The sequence below is a fragment of the Branchiostoma floridae genome, chromosome 10 (assembly GCF_000003815.2).
Source record: "Branchiostoma floridae strain S238N-H82 chromosome 10, Bfl_VNyyK, whole genome shotgun sequence".
In the NCBI taxonomy this organism is placed as follows: Eukaryota; Metazoa; Chordata; class Leptocardii; order Amphioxiformes; family Branchiostomatidae; genus Branchiostoma; species Branchiostoma floridae.
In genome coordinates this window covers 9,477,962-9,498,137 of record NC_049988.1, presented here as the reverse complement: position 1 = coordinate 9,498,137, position 20,176 = coordinate 9,477,962, and the positions used below count along the sequence as shown (strand labels likewise).

Genomic DNA, 20,176 nt, shown 5'->3' with positions numbered 1-20,176 from the left:
GTAAGAATTACTAAGATTGATAAGCTTTCAAATTTGGTAGAGTTACATCGACCAGAAGGTTAAAGAAGATACCGTCTTGGTCGATTGGTTAAAGTAGATGGCATGATACAGTCATTGTTCTGAATTATGCAGCATCTTCCAGCTGCAAGACGCTGAGTTTTTTGCTCCAGTAATATTATGTATTTTACTGGACAGATATGAACAGAGATGACGAGATTCAGTGATATATTTTTCTAACTGAACATAGGAAATTTAACAGCGCTAAGACACATATCGTCTACCTTCTGGCCATTGCCTTGATACATATATCGTTTTTTTCGGAAGCTGAATAATATACAATGTAATATGGATATTTTAGCCCGGAAGCTGTATTTATCTGTGGTGACCATCTAGTCTACGATATCTATATACCCGTGTGTTTGTTATCTCTTACTGTGTTAATCGGAGACGTTATATATATTTAGTGGTATGTTGCTTAATATTACGTTTATTAGAGTGAGACGTATATTCTTGTGTTCATTTGAATTATTTTTAGTACCGTTGAATATTAGACAGAAAGCTTGAGTACAATAGTTGGTGGCATATTTATGTTCTGAAGGCAAAGATTGGTATATCGTTTTCTTATCAGCCCTAATACAGGCTGTAAACGTGTGATATCAACCGTTATTTTTGAAGTACTTATATTGAATCATGTATATGTAAGTCTCGGTGTTGTTGTTTTCCTGAATAAAGTATTTTGCAAGAGTAATTTTGTCGTGACACGCATAATCGCATCTTTTATGTGTTTTATACTCTGTAACGCCATTATGTCATATCTAGATGAGCACACTCTGGTAGACTGTAAATATTGAGTCTAATTAATATTCTTAACAAAATAACTACGGGTGAGTCTGCATCCGTGTGCATGTATTATGCGCACAATAATAGTTTCCTTACAATTCTATTTGGCAGAGATTATTGCCTTATTAAGCCACATTGATATGATTAGATGGATGGCATCCTCTGGGAACCTCAAAGCTGGTGCGAGAGTGCGAATTGAAAAAAAAAGTTTTACTCCAAAAAATGTTGCCTCCATTATGAGATCTATGTGGTCAGGAAGGTTGAACAAATGACTGAACACACAGAATATGGTATATCGAAAAGTAGATTATTCATTTTTGTTCTTTCACATCTTCTTTTTGTTCTTTCATCTTGGAATTGAATATTTGCTGATACATGTATTCAACAGATTCCAAAATAATACGGGAAAAATTCATTTTGTTCATTTTTTGGGCTTCAAAATGGGAAAATGAAGCTCATATTTTACCAAAATACAGCGATCTTGGCTTGTTACCTTGTTATTGAAGACATTTTTACTTATCTTTTTTTAAATTTACGGCATATGTTTCCCATTTTACAGCTTCTCTGTACGATATACAGTATTATTGAAAGCTTGTTTTGTTGTAAAACAGCCGAAAATTGATAAGCGGATGCCATCCACATAATCACATCAACACGGCCTTGAGTGAACGAGTTAGGACGGCACGTGGATCTAAGGAATGATTCACGTCATTTTCTGTTTTCCTAATTGACTGAACAATGCTGTACACGCAGACGCTCCATCGTACAGGATTGTGCCTAAGGCAGGCCTTTATTCTGCTTTCTTTCGGTGTCCTCGAAGGCACTAATGATTCTAGCGCGCTGTTCAAAACAACACAATACCTGGCATTTGATAAAGAATCTGGGCCTATATTGAAAATCGCAAATCAGCGCTTCTTCAAACCTTCGGTCGCACCAAGAAGGTGGGCGAATGATGTCAGCCTAAGGCTACCCTTCAGTAATTGGCTTTTGTCCCAGACAGTCTAGGGACGGTTCATTTTTCACTAAGACATGAGGTCCTGTGAAAACCTGACTGAGCACCTGTACATGTATACTGACTCATCCCTGTGTTACATATTTGTTGATGTGCGCGTGTGAACCACATGTTTACATTCCACTTTGAAGATCTTTAAAAACGTTTTTTTATTGAGACAAAATCGTGGTACAAAAAGTACGTACATGTAGCGAAATTGGTGAAAATTGCCAAGAATACACATTTATAGTATTAACCTCGCCCCCCTCTCCCAAATAACTTTAAGTGTCGTTCCAAATTAACACTCTGGCGGGTATTGACCAACTAAAGAAAGAAAGTATAATCTGTGTCTTGGTGTCTAAAGGGGAGGGTAGAAAAAAAATCTCCTCCTGAAATGAGAAGACTATTGGTACATCCCGACAACAACATCCCAAGGACACCATATCACGTCCCTGAAAAAACACACCTTCCTCAAAACAACATGGCGTCAGAGGTCAGTCTGTACTGGGCATCAGGCAGTGTGCCGTCCATGTCTGTTCTCATCGCTCTGGAGGAAAAGGGGATACCCTACAACAGTAAGGAAGTCTCATTCGCCGATCTGAAATCAGAAGAAATCTTGAAACTGAATCCAAGAGGCCAGGTGAGACAAAAATACAACGTCTTGAATGTCTAAAATGTCCCATCAGCGCCAGGTACACAACTTGTGAGTTCGACAAATGATGGTGTAGTCCAAACTATGTTCAGCTTTTGAATTAAACTTTAAAGTTATCAGACGTACACACACGTATCACTATGACAAGGGCAGTCACTCACAGTTATGGTGTGCAACTAAGAGTTGATTTCTTTCAGCATATGGAATTTTTGAATATTCTTGCCCTAGTTCTGAGCGGATATGGTCTGCTCGTTAAATTAACTGAAGGGTTCAGACGTCATCATGAATATGTCAAATAAAACACTGCCACTGTCTGTAAATAGCAGACACAACACTGTGTGTACAACTATGCGTAATACGTGGCAGTGTTGTACTGCTTAAAGCATGCAAAGTTGTTCAACCGGTAAATGCTTACAATAGTACTAGTGAAGTGACTTCCGAACTGCATGTACGTACCCTGCCATATCTGCATACGTATACAGTTGACAGGTCATCTTGTCAATTACACCGTCATGAGTGAGATCTAGTCCCACTCACTACTTCCTGCCATTCTGGCATGTCTTAGAGAATGGTAGGAAGTAGAGTTCAGAGGTGGCAGAACTGTTAAGTAGTTCAAACATTCTATGATATGGGATGCTCTTTCAAAGTGAAGATTTTGCCGAACGGTGAGGAAAGTATTACGGACTACACAATGATGTTACATGGCGATATACGAGGATGAATATACATGTAAAGGCGTGCTTCTACTTCCATCAGCAGCCGGTGACAAATAGCCTGCTGTATCACACTCCATTAGTGGACCGTGACCTTCATCGTGACCTCTGACCCCAAGGTCAGGTCACTCTTTAAAGTAGTACTTACGCCCACTGGTTCAGTAACAATTGAATGATGTAAAATGTTACTCTGGAGAGATCCCTGTGGTTCAATGTGGCGTTGTGAAGATCTGTCCATATCTCCTGAGTGCATTTCTCGCGAATCTACCCCACGGCACCTATTATAATACGACCTTGAAACACGTGGCAAGAATTTCCATGGAGGCTCTACATCCTAGTCCATTAGGGAAAAAGTAACTGTCCGAGGAAGACAAATCTCTCACAAGGGCAATCTGTTAACTGTACTGTATTGATTTATGAATTGCGTTTGAAAGAGGTCTTGGTGATTAAGATTGCAATGAATTTCTTCTTGGTGATTAAGATTGCAATGAATTCTTGGTGATTAAGATTGCAATGAATTGAACAAGGTGGAGCGTATTGTGGAGGTAAACTCAGAAGCTGATGACACCCTCTGATCTGTCGAAAGATTTACAATTTCTGGTAATTCTTGCTAGAAAAAATATAGCTTCGATTGGTGAGCTATATTTCCCTTTCAGATTAGTGCTCACAACAATCAAAAATTCCAAATATTGTTCAGAAAACGAGAAAAAATTGCGCAGTGATTGTGTAGAGCTTCATTTTACAGTATTATGGATATCATGGATATGTCAGGGTAATGGCACGAAGTTGGTCTAGACGTCTGCATACCTTTCTTCTGCAGGTCCCGATACTGTCGCATGGGGAGCTGCTGATCACGGAGTCGTTGGCCATATGTCTGTATGTGGAGGTATGTAAAAAAGACAAAAGCTATTGACAGGGTGATATTGTCTAATATAAAACTCTTTTTTCCGCTCTTGACAATACAATCAATTCAAACCGATATAGATTAAATAATAGCACTGTAGATTACACAATAACACTTTGATCCTATCAACATTTGCCGTTATCCCACCCCTCTATCCTAGCCCGGGCCTGATGTATGCAGTCAAACTGGACAACGGTGTAGAAATAACGTTAACGTTACTCTCTCAAGTATTTGATAACGTTGGTTGACAATATCTATGATTTTAGTCTTTCGCAATCAAGTCTAAGTCTAATCTTGCCTCAAACGTTGCTGAGCTGCAACATGGCTGACTTGTTGAAACACATCCAGAACTGTCCGAAACGCTGTCCAAGTGGCTGGTCACAAACCCTTCGGAAGCCTTCTTGTCAGGCCCTGTTTGGGCGGGAAATCCCAAATGTAACAACAGGAAGTTCTGATTGGCTGAGGTGAAGGACAGAATCACTTGTTTAACAACAGCCGGCGATATGTTTCCTCTACTGAAAGTTTGAATCAAACAAACAATCCTTCCGATAGCCAAACTTTTGAAACTTTATTCCTCTGACACCACAGAAAGCGTTTGAGAGTACGTCACTCATACCAAATGACGTCATCCAGCAGGCAGCTGTCTTACAGCACATGCTCCAGGCCCAAACCATCGGGGTAGAGTCGACCTCCATCTGCTGTGTTCGGGAGGAAGAGGGCTCGGAAAATGTGGTGATACTTTTGTTACAGTAGTACGGGATAAATGCCTGTCGGTTAGTGTGTGGGTTAGTGTGTGTGTGTTGGTATGTTAAATAGTACTAGTAGTAGTGATCAGTAGTGTGTGTGTGTGCATGTGCATGCGCGTTCGTGTGTGTGTGTGTGTGTGTGTGTGTGCGTATGTGTCCGTAACTGTTTGTCTGTGCATGTGTGTCTGCGCGCTAGGAACAGTCGACGAAATACGTGTATGTACTGTATATAGGAAATCGATGTTATTGGATCTGATAATACTGCAGTTGAGCTATAATTCGCTAAAGGCCGCTTTTTAGCAGACCGACGCGAACAAACTGGGGAAACTACAAGTAGTAACATGCTGTTACTAGAATAGCTCTTCAAGTTGATCTGTAGTATGAAAAGCATGTTTCTATACTGCACGTAGGGTGCTGCTGACAACCAGAAACTGGCGAAGGAAATCGACAATTGGGAGGCTTACCTAACTCAGGTAACAATATAATAATAGAGCATGTGCATCGTGACAAATTTATCGCTTTTGTCAGATACATTTCATATGCCTACATGTACGCCACAACACAACAGAAACATCTTTCTCTCTTACTCTTTCAAGGAACCATCTCCAACATATTCTACACTAGCTCTTTTTTCGGCCATACTTCAAGCCGATTCACACATGATATAGGGTATTAAAGTGGCAAATCTAGAAACATAAGACTTTACTTAGGACCCACGATCAAGACTTGGGGGAATTTGAGGCTTTCAGCTTTCCTTTTCTTTTCCTTCATATATAGCACAATTATCTTTCTCGTCATTTCATTCCCAATAGCCCTGTTTTGACTTTCTTTTCACGTACGCGTGGTACGTAAATGATGGTCATTTCTAGCCTGGTACCCAGCCGTATCATAGCTCCCAAATCACTTCTGCCCCCTCCACAAATGCGTATTTGCGGAGAGGATAGAAGAGATTCGAGAGCTATAATACGGCTGGATACCAGGCTAGGTCATTTCTTTAACGTTTCGTTGTAATTTTTAGGGATCGTACATTACTGGTGGGGACTTCACCATGGCGGATGTTGTGTTCTTCCCAGTTCTAGCCTATCTGGTGTGGGAGGGGACAAATCTCGACGGAAAATATCCTAAACTAGCAACTTACTACAACATGGTAAGGACATTGGCTTAGATTTCACTTTTTTTGATTCGGTTCGACAATAGTGGAACTTGAGTATGTCTCTTGATATATTCATGACACAACAACAACAACGACAGGAAGAATTTCGAAACAAATGGATGTCTTTCCTACGTACTGTAGGCTAAAAATCATTGCACACATCTTAAACATTCATTTGCTTGTCACTGTATATGATACTTTTTTTTTCTCTGGTGATACTAAAGAACTCGAATATGGTATCATACCAACCTATAACATAATACGTAAATGCACACATGGTTTTTATTCTTCTCCTTTTGCGGTGTGAATGAATTTTCCTTCTGTACTTTACAGGTGCGGGAGCGACCGTCTGTTAAAACATCCTGGCCGGCATACTGGGGTAAAACGTCGCCCAGTGGAATCTTCAAAAACCTGTGAAATAAGGAGCAAGACCAGAACTTTTCAGTCCCTCGAGGAGTTCGATTATAATTTTTTTTTTAAATGTATGAAATATGTACAATCAGTTACGAATTACTTCCGATGACCCTTAATAAAGACCGTCAGGTAAATGTCTTTTGTGATTGGTATGACGCAGGGAAATAATGACTGCAATGATTTTTGATTTAGAGGATATTGATAAAAAGCTCCATACTACGAATTTCTGCCTTGAAATTTGAGTTTTGATTATTATTTCTGGGTGAGGCCGAGAACGCATTGATCTCCCCTCGTAATTAAAAAGAAGACCCAAGTTTGAATCCAATTTTAGTCCAAGGTAAAGACTGTGACTGTATCCCGTCTTTCGGGAAAATGGGGGTCCCGTGTTCGGAGATGTGCCTCGAGCACGTTTTACTCAGATATGTACCCTGGCTGCACAAGAAGGTGGATGAAACTTGAGACGAGAATTTAAGTCCCTTCTCCGTAAAGTTACACACTTTACACATACGATCAGTCGAACCGCAGAGCTCTATGCGCATCATGTTCTGCGCAGGTTCTCTGGACAGGTCATAAGCCAGAACGCAGTTTGTCCTGGTTTGACCCCGCTGCATGCGTATAAACAACTGCCTGTTGTGCGACAAAAAGACCTCAGACCTACATAATGTTTATACTTTTTCACATCTACAGGATTTGCCCAGCACAGCCATGTGGATATTTATTGCATTGCAAAAGTTCAGCCAACGTTGTGGCCCCCGAAACAAAGCAATTTTCGGTCTGTGTATTTGTGATTATCTTTTCTCCAGTTTGCCGGGGCACAGCCAGTTTTGTCCACAGTAGGACAGTCCAGTTCCTCACCTTTACATTGATACCAAACTTCAAGGGCAAATTTGAGGAGAAACGGTTTTGCCCCCAAAAAAACTACAGCCATGTCAAATTCCCCGGCGTCTTTTTTCGAATGAGAAACCGCACACACTGATCTTTCACTATGCTTTACAAAACTCAGCCATGATGTTTTGACATCATTACGCTTGCACATGAATCCTACTTATTCTGGCTTCTGGATAATGTTAGTTTTATTTTGGTGGGCTTCCCGAAATCTATTTGCGACGGCAAGACTTGAGCCGTTAGTTATATCAACTTTTCCAAATGCTGGTTGAACTTGCAACATTAGGCCTGCCCCCCGCGGCACGAACATGGAACGTACCGGCTGGGTTCCACCGTTCGAACCCAGGTTCGGACCAGGAGTTCGAAACAGATTGACTCAAAATATGATGAATCTTAAAAACTCTTACTTTGTACTAAAACTCTGTGTCTATATGTGTTTGATTATCATCATGCCACTTATTATATTGCATATGACAGCCACACCCATTCAGATTCTTGTACCAATTAATGAGGTCTGTGACACAATGCGAAATGTATAAAAATTGGGTCCGTCCGCAGGGTAGTGTGCTTGGGTAGCTACAACCAGACTGAAACTTCACCACTGTGATTTGCGCATGTTCGCAGTTAATTTGGGGGCAAAACCGTTTCTCCTCAAATTTGCCCTTGAAGTTTGGTATCAATGTAAAGGTGAGGAACTGGACTGTCCGACTGTGGACAAAACTGAGTGTGTCCCGGCCAACTGGAGAAAAGATAATCACAAATACAGAGACCGAAAATTGCTTTTTTTTGAGGGGCCACAACGTTGGCTGATCTTTTGCAATGCAATAAATATCCACTTGGCTGTGCTGGGCAAATCATGTAGATACGAAAAAGTATAAACATTATGTATATCTAAGGTGTCTTTGTTGCAAAATAAGCTGTTGTTTACACCCATGCAGTGGGGTCAGTCCGTGACCCGGCGTAAGCCGTATTTCAGAGAATAACGCGTTCTACGGTGACCTGCGGTTCGACTGCACATACGATACTACTTGTGACCCAGATAGCAGGTCACGGCGCAGGCGCACTTCATTCCCGGCGAGATGCTCATCAAAATGGCGGCTCCAGGTCCAGGCGATTACTTCACGTTCAGTGTCGGCTCTTCCGTCTCTTGTACCACTTGTCTGGGACAGAATATACAAGGAGAAGTCGTGGCCTTCGATCCTCCGTCTAAGATGCTCGCAATCAGTATCCTTTGATTTCTCCGAGAGCGCAAAAATGTCCGGAAATGTGGGCGGTGAAGTGTGGGGTTTGACCGCTTTTGCTCGGGTCACACAACGATTAACTCTTTCATGCAAATTTATTATATGATTTTAATCCACGATGTATAGCTAGCTGCAATCGATGGAGTATGTCTCATTTTCAAAATGCTACAAAACATGAAAATACGATGGTATTTATGGCAAACGTTTGGTTTTGTATACCTTGTTCATTTGTGGAATTCCATGTGTTGGGAAGGGAGGGAGGCCGGGGGGGGGGGGGGGCTTGAGAAAATTTACTAGTATTTTTCCAAGCAGATTTGATAAAACCTTGCCTTGCCTATGCATATGTGACTTTCATATAGCAATGTATCGATATTTTATTTCAAACCTTACAAAATCGTGCTCATCGGTAACGATGTTTCCGTTTCTAGCTATAGTTGTCTTCTTTGGTATTTTGAATAATTTGCATAATTCATTATTACAAGCAAAGTATAAGATTTGCACGTATATAAGGCAGACAGGTATTTTTGTTGAAGACAAAAATTCTGCTGTTCCCTTTGTTTGATTACGTAAGGGTTATCAGCCACAAGCCTGATCATATATGACCTGTGTCAACTTCTGAAGAGGTTTATTTGTCCACTCTTTGTCTGAATATATTGAGTATTACTATTACATGTAGTATGTTGAAGTGTAACACTTACTGTGAATGCATTTACTTTTGTGGTGGTTTTGTCTCGTAAACAATTCTTTAGCACACGGGAATTGGGATGCATATTTACATTGTCATGAAATCGTGGTTGGAGAGATCGCCACAAAACAACCCAAAAATAAAACCACAACAAAATTTTCAACATTATACAGTAATTGATTTCTCCTTGCTTGAAAGCCATGAAATGCCACAATAGACATAGTAATTAGTATTGAGTTAAGTGTATCCAAAAGTAGAAACATATGCTACATTAAGTTTTTATGGTCTTTACTTTCCTTTGTAAAGTTTAAAATCATCAGCTTTAAGTTTAAAAACACAGTCAATCCTTAACGTGGTGCTTGAGAATCTCCGTCCGGTAAGGGGCCCGACCGCCATGATGTGCGAATCGTGAACCTGGCGCTGGTGTCTCACGTGGACGTCGTGCACGAGTGTACCGAACCGCCACCCGCTCTTCCAGTTCTCAACTTTCAGAAGGTAAGTAAGACTTCCATACTGTTTTACTGTTTCATGTACACATGTAGATATACTGTTCTATGTTATGCATGTGTATGGAAACTTTGGATAACTTTTATATACAGCTTTTTGACCAGAATGTTGAAAATAAAGGTACAAAATGTAGTTTTGAACTACATTTGTATATATAAAGTGTGCATATTTGGTGACTATAACTGATTATGCTGCTCCAGGATCAGAAAGTTATGGTTCGAATCCTGCACTGTCATACGTTTTTACCGGTAACAGACAAGTATTTATAGAAGCAGCATTATAGAACTAGTTTAACTGGAATATCCAACACAAAATTGGACTCACCCAAATTTTCGACTGAACAGCATCAGTGTTTGTCAAGGAATGAACAATAAACAATCCACTGCTGCCGTGACATAACGTTATGCAGGTAGAACATGTGACTGAGTAAGTAAATGAAAATGAAACCTTTAAGTTTTAAATGCTAAATAACTCCACTCAATGATCCTCTGTTTACCGTTCCAGCTCGAAGCTCGGGCGAGGCACGAATGCAGCGAGAAGTGGAAAGCCGTGAACCTGATCGGCATCGGAGTCAGCCCCGAGGGACAGAAACTCTTCAACGCTATACACAAAACGTGAGTGGTTAATTTTTCAACACTATACACAAAACGTGAGTGGTTATTTTTTCAACACTATACACAAAACGTGAGTGGTTAATCGCTCAACACTATACACAAAACGTGAGTGGTTATTTTTTCAACACTATACACAAAACGTGAGTTGTTAATTTTTCAACACTATACACAAAACGTGAGTGGTTAATTTTTCAACACTATACACAAAACGTGAGTGGTTAATCGCTCAACTTTATACACAAAACGTGAGTGGTTAATTTTTCAACACTATACACAAAACATGACACTATACACAAAACAAAACATAGAACTCGAACTTTCATAGCTGCTCCCAAGTCCTCAGTGTCAATCCCAGTGTCTCTTTACACAAAACATGAGTCACCAGTCTCCACAGACAGAGTTACTTGAAGACAACACACAAAACGTTTTTCTCAGTGGGTGAAGCAATGGTCAACAATAACAAAGTAACAAAGTAAGCAAATGTGTAAAAAGGACATTACTGTTGTTGATCAGATGTTTTTAGTGATACACAGAAATATAAGAAAAGCTATTTCTCTATTTGTAGGTCAACATATGTTGTTTAAACTCTATTTGCTAATGCTGAAGATGGTAACTAATTGTGTTTTCTTCCCTTCCAGGATAAGTGAGACGCGATGGAAAGACAAAGACATAGTAGTTTTGGACGATGTTGTCATATCTCCGCCCTACGGTCTGGAGAACTGCAAGGGGAAGGAGGGGCAGGCCCTGGCACAAGTCCGCAAAATTGTCAGTCTCTTTCTCTTCTTCCTAGATTTCCTGTTAATTAGGCCTAAGGCCACAGCATGTAAACTTTATGGATGACATCCTCTGCATACTGCAAAATTAGTGCGATAGGGCGGAAAAAAAACAAGATGGATGAAAAAAACAAGATGGCTACATTTTCAAAAATAGGCACCATAAAGTTGTGATGAATGTTGTAACAAGAATTAAAGGGACAAAAACATAGTATCAGAGCCAATTAGGTATTCATTCCTGTATTCAAGACATGTATTGGTGTGGTAAAAGTGACACTAGTGTGGTAGACTGGCATCACCAACAAATGGCTTCCATATTAGTGTCACTTTTACAACTGTCCAATAAGTTTCATTTCTACAGCTACAGCCCTGGGTACATCGCAAGTATTACTTCTCCAAGTACAATTATTAGGCTACAATACAACATATTTGCTCATTTTGGTACTTTATCGTCATGTTGACCATCCCTGCAGAAGAAAAAAATTCTTGTTTTTTTTCTGAAATCAGACTAAAATTAATGCGCGCGCTGATGTCATCCATAAGATTTACTTGCTGTGGCCTAAGAAGAAAATCATGGATTTTCCGGTTAGCTGATTGACCCTAGCAAAAATGGTAAACAGCAAGCAATGGCAAGAGACATAAACTTGTGATCTGACATGCTAATTTTTTTAATTTTCACTGCATTTGACAAAACCAATTTGCAAATCTGGTTTTAAAGATAATATTCTATCAAGGTAGACTCTTTCTTGTTGCATGGTGTTGCACAACGTTCTCAAACTTGTTTTAGCGTAACTGTTACATGATGTATTATTACAGCTAAAACAAGTTCCTGGTGAAACAAATTATTAAATATTCTTCTTACTATGACTATGTGATTTTATAGTATCTATTCAAAGAGATTATAACTGTAACAATGTCTTATATAGGAGGATTCTTTCAAACAGCCAGTATGCACTTACTTTGCTTCTGTTTCAATGACTCTCAGACACCTTCCTCATAGCTTCTAACTGGAGTTCTGCTTCTCGCCTCTATATGTAGGTGGCGCTTTTGTGTCGAGAACACAATCCCAAACGTGGCTGAGTTTGTATCCCCCCTCGTCCCACTCAGTTTGACTTCCATGAACCGTGACAAGGGTGGATACCCCTTAGCTACTAGTACGTTTGGGGTTGTGTTATCGTCACAAAAGCACCGTAAAAGAATCCTCCTCTATCCTATATTCTACCAACCTGATGAAATTATTTTTGGATGTAATAATGTCTGTTTGTTTGCTTTTTTTTTTTCATTCATCGATAGGTTGAGAAGTACATCAAGGAACAGCAACTTCCCCAGACAAACTCTTCATAAGGGCAGCTACGACCACAGCTACGACCACAGGTACAGCCAGTACATCAGCCAGGCCAAGTCACATCCTGGTTCACATCAACGTAGGGGTAGAGATATTTCCCGGACAACCAATCTAGTCTCCAACAGTTTCTTAAAAGACGGTACATCGATGCCAACATGTCGTTTTATTACCAATTTGGATTCTTTCAATATTACATATGATGAATGTGTTTAGATGTCCAATTTTAGCTTAAATCAATCATGATACATCGGAAATGCCAACAATTTTTGTGATCTAAAATTTCCACTGAGAAATGTTGGGGATGTACATGTAGAAAAAAAGATGCTGGATATTTGCCTTCAAGATTATTAATTCCAATTATTGCAGATCTATCTACTCTCATTCCCCCCTTGTTATATGTGGACATAATCATATTAAAGTCCCAAATATAGAACACAGGAATAGACCAATTTTAATGTACATTCGATTTACACCAATCCAAATCACAGTTTCCTTGCCCTTCAGTCTATGACCTTTAACCTCTTGTTACCATCCTGATGACCTTTTTCAACAAAAGGCACAGTACATCAGTTGGCCCAAGAAGGTTCAAATGTAGTACTGATTTTGTCCAGAACACATTCTCTTTTCCTGAGTACCAGATACACTACATACTTAACATAGCAAACCATTTCTTTCCCTGTCAATTTTGTATACAGCACTTTCTTTAGCATACGTTCCGATTGGCTGTTTAAGACACAGTTGATGTTACATTTATCGGGGAAAGAGTCATTTTTCTCATGACAACACAGAAAAACAAGGGAAAATCCGTTTGACAATTTGCTAAGTACAAACGTATTAGGAACTTGTATGAAGATTTTCACCCATTGGGTATTTTGTTTATACAATGTTTTACTGAATATGATGAATAAAACTTTTATTAAGTTCCCTGTAACAGGAGATCTGCTGTGTTAATTTCACTCCCCTATAGCCAAACAGAGAGTGAGGTTGAAAATAATGAGTATGGTATTTTGGTGAAGGTGGATGGAAGTTTGAAATGATTGGGAAAAAGTGAGCATCAGAAGAACTCATTGAACATACTGTTTAGAATTATTTTGTTTTATTAGAAATGCAGGGATTTCACTCAAGTTACTCTACCTGCTGGTTTCTGAGGTCATGAAGATCAAAATTCAAACATTTCCCTACACTCCCTGATGAGATGATGCTAAAGAGGCCACGATTTCTTGGCTGTCTGTTTCTGCAGCCTTGAAGTACTGACATCTAGCGGAAGAAATCTACAGTGCAGTCATTAAGTTAATCTGTATATTCTTTGAAGTATATCTACAAATACTTATTCCCCACGTAAAAGCGTCCTAGGCTTATTCAATTAGTCTCTATCTGCATTATCATCTGCCGTCACTGGGTGGCGCTCCTAAGCAGTACACTGTCAGGAACTCCCAGACTGGGGTACCGTCATGCATCAATAGGGGGCGCTTCAATACCGTCCAATTACGAACAGGTGTCGACAGTTTATGACGGCGGAATAGGTTGAGTGGAAGGTATGCAGCTCGTGCAGCAGAGGTAACGACATTGTTGCTGTATCATTTCAAAAGAAAATCTGTTGTTTCGTTCTTTATGAAGGTTGTAAGACGATATAACCAAGGCGCTATTGTGAAATTCTGTTTTCTTACTTGTACAACGACATGCGCTAGTCTTTCGCGCCGTTTAGAACAATACAGCTACAATCGTCTGAAGTGTCTATTTATGGAATATTCAATTGTTAAAAGTCATCATCATGACTTTGTAGCATTCCAAATCAAGAGCTTATATATAAAACGAAATCTAAATTGGAATTTATCGTTTTACGTCAGCGGGATCCTAGAATAATTTTTACCCGTTAAATCAGCTCAGAAACCGCTCCCCCAGCGCCCACAGTTATAATGCACCGTTAAAGCATTTTGTTTTCACAATTGATTCTATTAGTAGACAAATAGACAAAAACACTTTGCACTGACTCAATGTCTTCTTGTTCCACAAAACAATTAAAATTTCAAGTGATAACCATCAAGACAGTAACAGTTTACAGAAATGTCATCTTGGCAACTTCTATTGGTGAAATGCGCAGAAAACATATCATTTATGACCCGATATGTCATTGTGATATTTCTGAGGTTGTTAAAATATTTTTATTCCTCCTTTCATATCGTCCCATTTTCGAAATAAAAGTCGACCAAGCCTCAGAACTTCAAACCCTATGTGAGCCTTTCGCGATTTCCCCATTCCCGAAAAGACCGAAATTTGGCAATTTGACGGTCTTCTAAGCCACTTTTGCGGGGACGGCCGGGAGCGGTACTGCAGATTAGGCTCTCATAGGGTATATAGTGTCGTCTTCTAAAATGTAAAAAGAAGGCATCGGGTCTAGTGACAACGAAACTTTCTCTAATAGGTCTTGAAACCTTCATGTACATCTAAAAATATTTGTAAGAGTTCCAGTCAGATACGTTGACTTATAAAGGGTGACATTGCAAGGTCTGACAAGGACCCTATGCAACACTTTAGCCGCCCGGCGAAGCGCCTCCTACATTTATGTTTACATCAGTTTGTGTACGTTTTTAGTAAGGCCATATGTGAACTTTATTAATCCATAATCAGCCTGTCCTTTTCCTCAACAGGCCAGCCGCATACGAGTATGTATTAAAGGCACATCTGGACACCGCACCACAAAATGATGTAAACAAGGGCATGCCTGCACATTGTATATTGTTCGTGTAATTATGTAAACTATAGCTAGCTAAAGAAAACACCGGATGAAAAAGCAACAACTACAATCCCATATTAATTAACTGTTTGTAGAGAAACAAAACAAACAAAAAATTGATTTTGAAACAAGTTCAATCCCAGACTGCGAACTAGGCATATTAGAGGGATGCACCAACCTATGTAACACAGATAACAATTCAAGTTCCAATTGCTTTTCTGTATTCTGACTTTTAAAACAATATATTACTGCTAAAGTAAAACACGTGTGTTTTTCCTAGCAGCTTCAATGGTCTTTTACTTCTGTTTCTGCCCCTTTTGATAGATGTTGAATACAATACACGCTCAACGTTGCCGCTACTATGCCAGAACAAATATGACAATGAGAAGGAAAAACTTAAGCCGTGGGCTTGTTATCTTTCCTAAATGTTTCTTTTTGTAACAATTGTTGCTATCTACAACATCTAAAACTGTACACAAACAAAAGAATACCAACACTTTGGAATTGATTTCGTACATGTACGTAACGACGGCATCTTGTCTTATCCCTGTAAGGCTGTGATTCTAGATTGAACGTCCTTTCAAGGTTCGAAATTAAAATTCGTCGTCCCTTCTCTTATACAGGAAGGTGATTTAAGCCAGCATTGTCTTTATTAGAGACATGATACAGTGTTTCCGGTAAACTTTGTAGTTATGTCCTCTCTATACCATTTTGTGGTCTGGTGTCTAAATATTCATCATTTAAGTGGATGAACAGTTGTAGAAAAGACCAAAATTGCCAAGGAAAGCGAATGATGTCCATACATATCATTGAATTACTTATTATATACAAAAATGGATGTAACCCTGAATATAGGGGGCGCTTCGTCAGCCGATGGCGGTGTTAGGTAGGCTTCTCGAGCGCCACTTAAAAATCCATAAATTTTATGTCCATTCGTATTTTCAATAGTCTTAAAGGTCGTTTGAAATATACGCGCATGTCTCTGGAACTGTTTGAGAAAGTATTCATTGAGTGTAGGTCTAATGGTTTTATGTATTCACACTTTTACCAGACAGGACTATAACCCCCATGAGAGCCTAACCTGCAGTACCGCTCCCGGCCGTCACTGCAAAAGTGACTAAGACGGCCGCCAAATTGCCAAATTTCGGTCTTTTCGGGAATGGGGAAATCGCGAAAGGCTCGCATGGGGTTTTCACTTTTGGAGCCTTTTGGGGCTCTGATTTCGATATTGTGACCATTAAAAGTGAGGAAGGACAAATTTTAAGACATTTCACAAGTAAAACAATGGGGGATTATAGGTCATAAATGGCGTGTCTCCTTTGTATTCAACTAATACAAGTAGTCTAGTGTACATTCCTATAAATTGTCGCTTACTGAAAGGCAACCACGTTCAAATTTCAATCCTATTATGTGCAGCGAGAAGACACCTGCCTGATGTAGTGGTGTTTTGTCCGTTTTATTAGTCAATACATCAAATTTAGTTTCAAAATACTGTAAGGTGTGTGGATCATTTAACAGTGCAATATAGACTGGGTCGTAGGTGGCGCTTGGTGGGCTTAGTTTTTGCTAACAAAACATTGTATCTTCTGAAACAACAATGTATGATCTAGTTTGTAACAGTCATCTGGAAGGACATATCTCCTGATATAAAGGATTTCTTGTCAGTGTTGTGTGTGCTATTGAATGGACATTTGGTCTGGTGTCCAAATATTCATCGTTTACAAGGATGAACAGTTGGAGAAAAGGCCAAAGTTGTCAAAGGAAAGCAAATAATGTCCATATATATCCTTTAATTACTTCTTTAGTACAAAAAGGGATGTAACCCTGAATAAAGGTGGCGCTTCGCTAGCCGGTCAGTGTGTTAGGTGGGCTCTTCGTGTGGCGCTTAAAAAAGTCCATAATTTTATGTCAACTCGTATTTTAAATAGCCTTAAATGTCATCTTAAAAATATGTGCATGTCTCTAAAACCGTTTGAGAAAGTATTCATTGAGTCTAAGCCTGGTGACTGTACACAAAGAAAAGAAGATCAAGGCTTTGAAATTAAGTCTGCAATTCGAGATTGAATGCGCTTTCAAGTTTCGAAAATTTGACGTCTTCTCTTCGAATTCTGTTACAAAAAGATGATATAAGTCAACATTGTCTTACATGGACACACTGTGCAGTCATTACAGTGTTTTCAGTAAACTTTGCAGTTAAGTCCTCGTTATGTCATTTTGTGGTCTGGTGTCCAAATATTCATCATTTAAGCGGATGCACAGTTGTAGAAAAGACCATAGTTGCCAAAAGAAAGCGAATTATGTCCGTATATGCCCTTGAATTACTTACTACGTACAAAAAGGGACGTAACCCTGAATATAGGGGGCGCTTCGTCAGTGTTAGGTGGGCTCCTCGAGCGCCACTTAAAAATCCATAATTTTTACGTCAATTCGTATTTTCAATAGTCTTAAAGGTGATTCTAAATATATGTGCATATCTCTGGAATTGTATGAGAAAGTATTCATTGAGTGTACGTCTAATGGCTTTATGTATTTACACTTTTACTAGACAGGACTATAACCCCCATGAGAGCCTAACCTGCAGTACCGCTCCTGGCCGTCACTGCAAAAGTGACTAAGACGGCCGCCAAATTGCCAAATTTCGGTCTTTTCGGGAATGGGGAAATCGCGAAAGGATCGCATAGGGTTTTCACTTCTGGAGCCTTTTGGGGCTTTGATTTCGATATTGTGACCATTAAAAGTGAGGAAGGACAAATTTTAAGACATTTCAAAAGTAAAACAATGGGGGATTAGGTCATAGATGGTATGTCTCCTTCGCATTTAACTAGTACAAGTAGACTAGTGTACATTCCTGTAAATTGTCGCTTACTGAAAAGCTGCTCCGTCCAAATTTCAATTTCTATATGTGCAGCTGTGTGACAATTGGCTGCTATTGTGGTCTTTTGTCCGTTTTATTATCAATAAATCAAAATTTCGTCTCAAAATACTGTACGGTGTGTGGATCATTTAAGAGTGCAATATAACCTAGGTCGTAGGTGGCGCTTGGTGCGCTTAGCTTTGTTGATCTAGTTTGTACCACGTGCACAATCATCTGGACGAACATATCTCCTGATATAAAGGATTTCTTGTCAGTGTTGTGTGTGCTATTGAATGGACATGTACAGTGAATGCCATGGTAGCATTATCATAATCTATCCACGTGGATTTGGCTGCACTGCAGTTATTTTATCGAAAAAAATACCTTTGCGTGTAGAATGTTGCACTGGTGTGATAAAGAATAATTTATCAGAGTAATAAAGTAACTTTTTTTGCTGGAATACTGACGTTATACTCTTATATTCGTTTAGTTTGATAAAATTCACCACACAGTCAACCACAATAAAAAATTTCAGAGAGAAAGTAAATACAAGGCTTGACACCCTGGGTTTCTGTACTGTCTTACATGTTGTTAGAATGACAGTTTCAATTTTTGTCAATCATGACAAGCTGTAAAGTCTGCTTTAGTGGTCATGTGATTACTGTGCATCGTGGTATGGGGGCGCTTGAGTCACTCCAAAAAGCTTAAAGTTTCTTAGGAAAGCTGAGGTTGAACCGTAAGAGAAATGCTGAATGATAATGTTTGATTTTACTTTCTTCTAGTTACATTTCATCAAACACATCTTGTACCTCTACCATGGCCCATACGATTCTTTTTACCCCAGTCAATGCCAGATTCTAACCTATTTGCTTCTAACCTATACCGGAACTAAATGTTTTATACAGCTTCTACCACAGACGGTCTCTTTCACTTGTGGGTTTTGACTCGAAGTGTGATTTGGAAAAATTATGTTGATGATCATATGCAACACAGGGAGCCATAAAAGGACACTCAGTCACACAATAAAGACTATAAACATTGAGATTTACCATGCAATATTTTAATGTGTTTATTCTGAGTAATAATCATCAGCCATAATATCAAGATAGTGTACCGGCAGAAAACTCTCCAATAGGCGATATTTTCATTCTACGATTTTCTGAAAAAATATGTTGAGTGTAATACTTCAAGAATGCTTTTTCAACACAAAACGATGTTGATATACTGTTACTGCTTTTGTCACCAATACACTCAATCGTGACAGTATGAAAACGGTTATCCACAAATTTGGTTACATATAATTATGAATTCATTTATACAGCCAAGTGCATCCCTAACCAAATAGATGCCTATTAACAACATTGCAATCCACATAGAAAAAAGATTGACAGCATTTTGTACTAGAATGTAGAGAGAGAGAGAGAGAGAGTTTAATTTTATACACTGATAGAACTGGAACCTTTCTGTCCCTATTTTATACACCTAAGTAACAGAGACAAATTCATATTCCTAATGAGAAACCTTCATGATTGTACTCCAAATCAGTGGATATTGATATACTTGTCGAGTACGAACGTATCAGTTTGTACAACGTACTTATGCGTAGAATTACTGTTCATATGTTGTGATACATCTTCCATAGATACACAGGTGGTCTGAACACGTTGATTTATATGTCAGAATCAATGTTTCAGATGTTGTTTATATTTAATGTACAGTGGTCTCAGGCCCATCAGAACCTTATGAATAATGTTTCCATTTCTTGTCATCCATCTGTCGTTCCACCGTCTCTGTACGCCAGCGAGGATTACTCTAGTTAATGACTTACTACACAAATACATACATTCACTTGAATGATTTGGTACATTTTAGAATAGGCCATTATGATTTGATTGTATGGATGACATCCGCGTGCGCATAAATTTTCGGCCGTTCCCAAAGAAACAAATCCATCCATACTGTTAATCGCACAAAGCAGCTGCAATATAAAGCAAATAAATGCCGTAGATTGCAAAGTCAAATATCGGAGAACGTATACTTATGTCAGTGTAAGAAGATGTGAAAGAACAAAAATGAAGAATCTATTGTTCGGTATACCATATTCTGTGTGTTTAGTCATTTGTTC

General features: G+C 39.1%; 2 protein-coding genes across 2 annotated transcripts; both read left to right on the top strand.

Annotated features, from left to right (window-relative positions):
* The first annotated feature begins 2,248 nt into the window (after positions 1–2,248).
* Positions 2,249–6,472, top strand: LOC118424077 (glutathione S-transferase A-like). The gene is made up of 6 exons (XM_035832557.1): positions 2,249–2,471; positions 4,017–4,082; positions 4,689–4,832; positions 5,257–5,319; positions 5,865–5,993; positions 6,333–6,472. Exons 1-6 carry the CDS (start codon positions 2,313–2,315, stop codon positions 6,414–6,416), a joined length of 645 nt encoding a protein of 214 aa, XP_035688450.1. The 5' UTR covers positions 2,249–2,312; the 3' UTR covers positions 6,417–6,472.
* A 1,862-nt stretch (positions 6,473–8,334) lies between these two features.
* Positions 8,335–13,397, top strand: LOC118424084 (protein LSM12 homolog A-like). Its single transcript, XM_035832573.1, has 5 exons — positions 8,335–8,522; positions 9,589–9,719; positions 10,236–10,345; positions 10,984–11,110; positions 12,412–13,397. The coding sequence occupies exons 1-5, from the start codon at positions 8,378–8,380 to the stop codon at positions 12,460–12,462; spliced, it is 564 nt and encodes a 187-aa protein (XP_035688466.1). The 5' UTR covers positions 8,335–8,377; the 3' UTR covers positions 12,463–13,397.
* The last annotated feature ends 6,779 nt before the right edge of the window (positions 13,398–20,176 follow it).

Excerpts from the sequence above, each read along its gene's own strand:
- LOC118424077 (XM_035832557.1), top strand. The coding sequence starts at position 2,313 with ATGGCGTCAGAGGTCAGTCTGTACTGGGCATCAGGCAGTGTGCCGTCC. Across the intron at positions 4,833-5,256 it reads AAGAGGGCTCGGAAAATGTG|GGTGCTGCTGACAACCAGAA; the intron begins GTGATACTTTTG and ends TACTGCACGTAG. Across the intron at positions 5,320-5,864 it reads GGGAGGCTTACCTAACTCAG|GGATCGTACATTACTGGTGG; the intron begins GTAACAATATAA and ends TGTAATTTTTAG.
- LOC118424084 (XM_035832573.1), top strand. The coding sequence starts at position 8,378 with ATGCTCATCAAAATGGCGGCTCCAGGTCCAGGCGATTACTTCACGTTC. Across the intron at positions 8,523-9,588 it reads GTCTAAGATGCTCGCAATCA|AATCTCCGTCCGGTAAGGGG; the intron begins GTATCCTTTGAT and ends GTGGTGCTTGAG. Across the intron at positions 9,720-10,235 it reads CAGTTCTCAACTTTCAGAAG|CTCGAAGCTCGGGCGAGGCA; the intron begins GTAAGTAAGACT and ends TTACCGTTCCAG.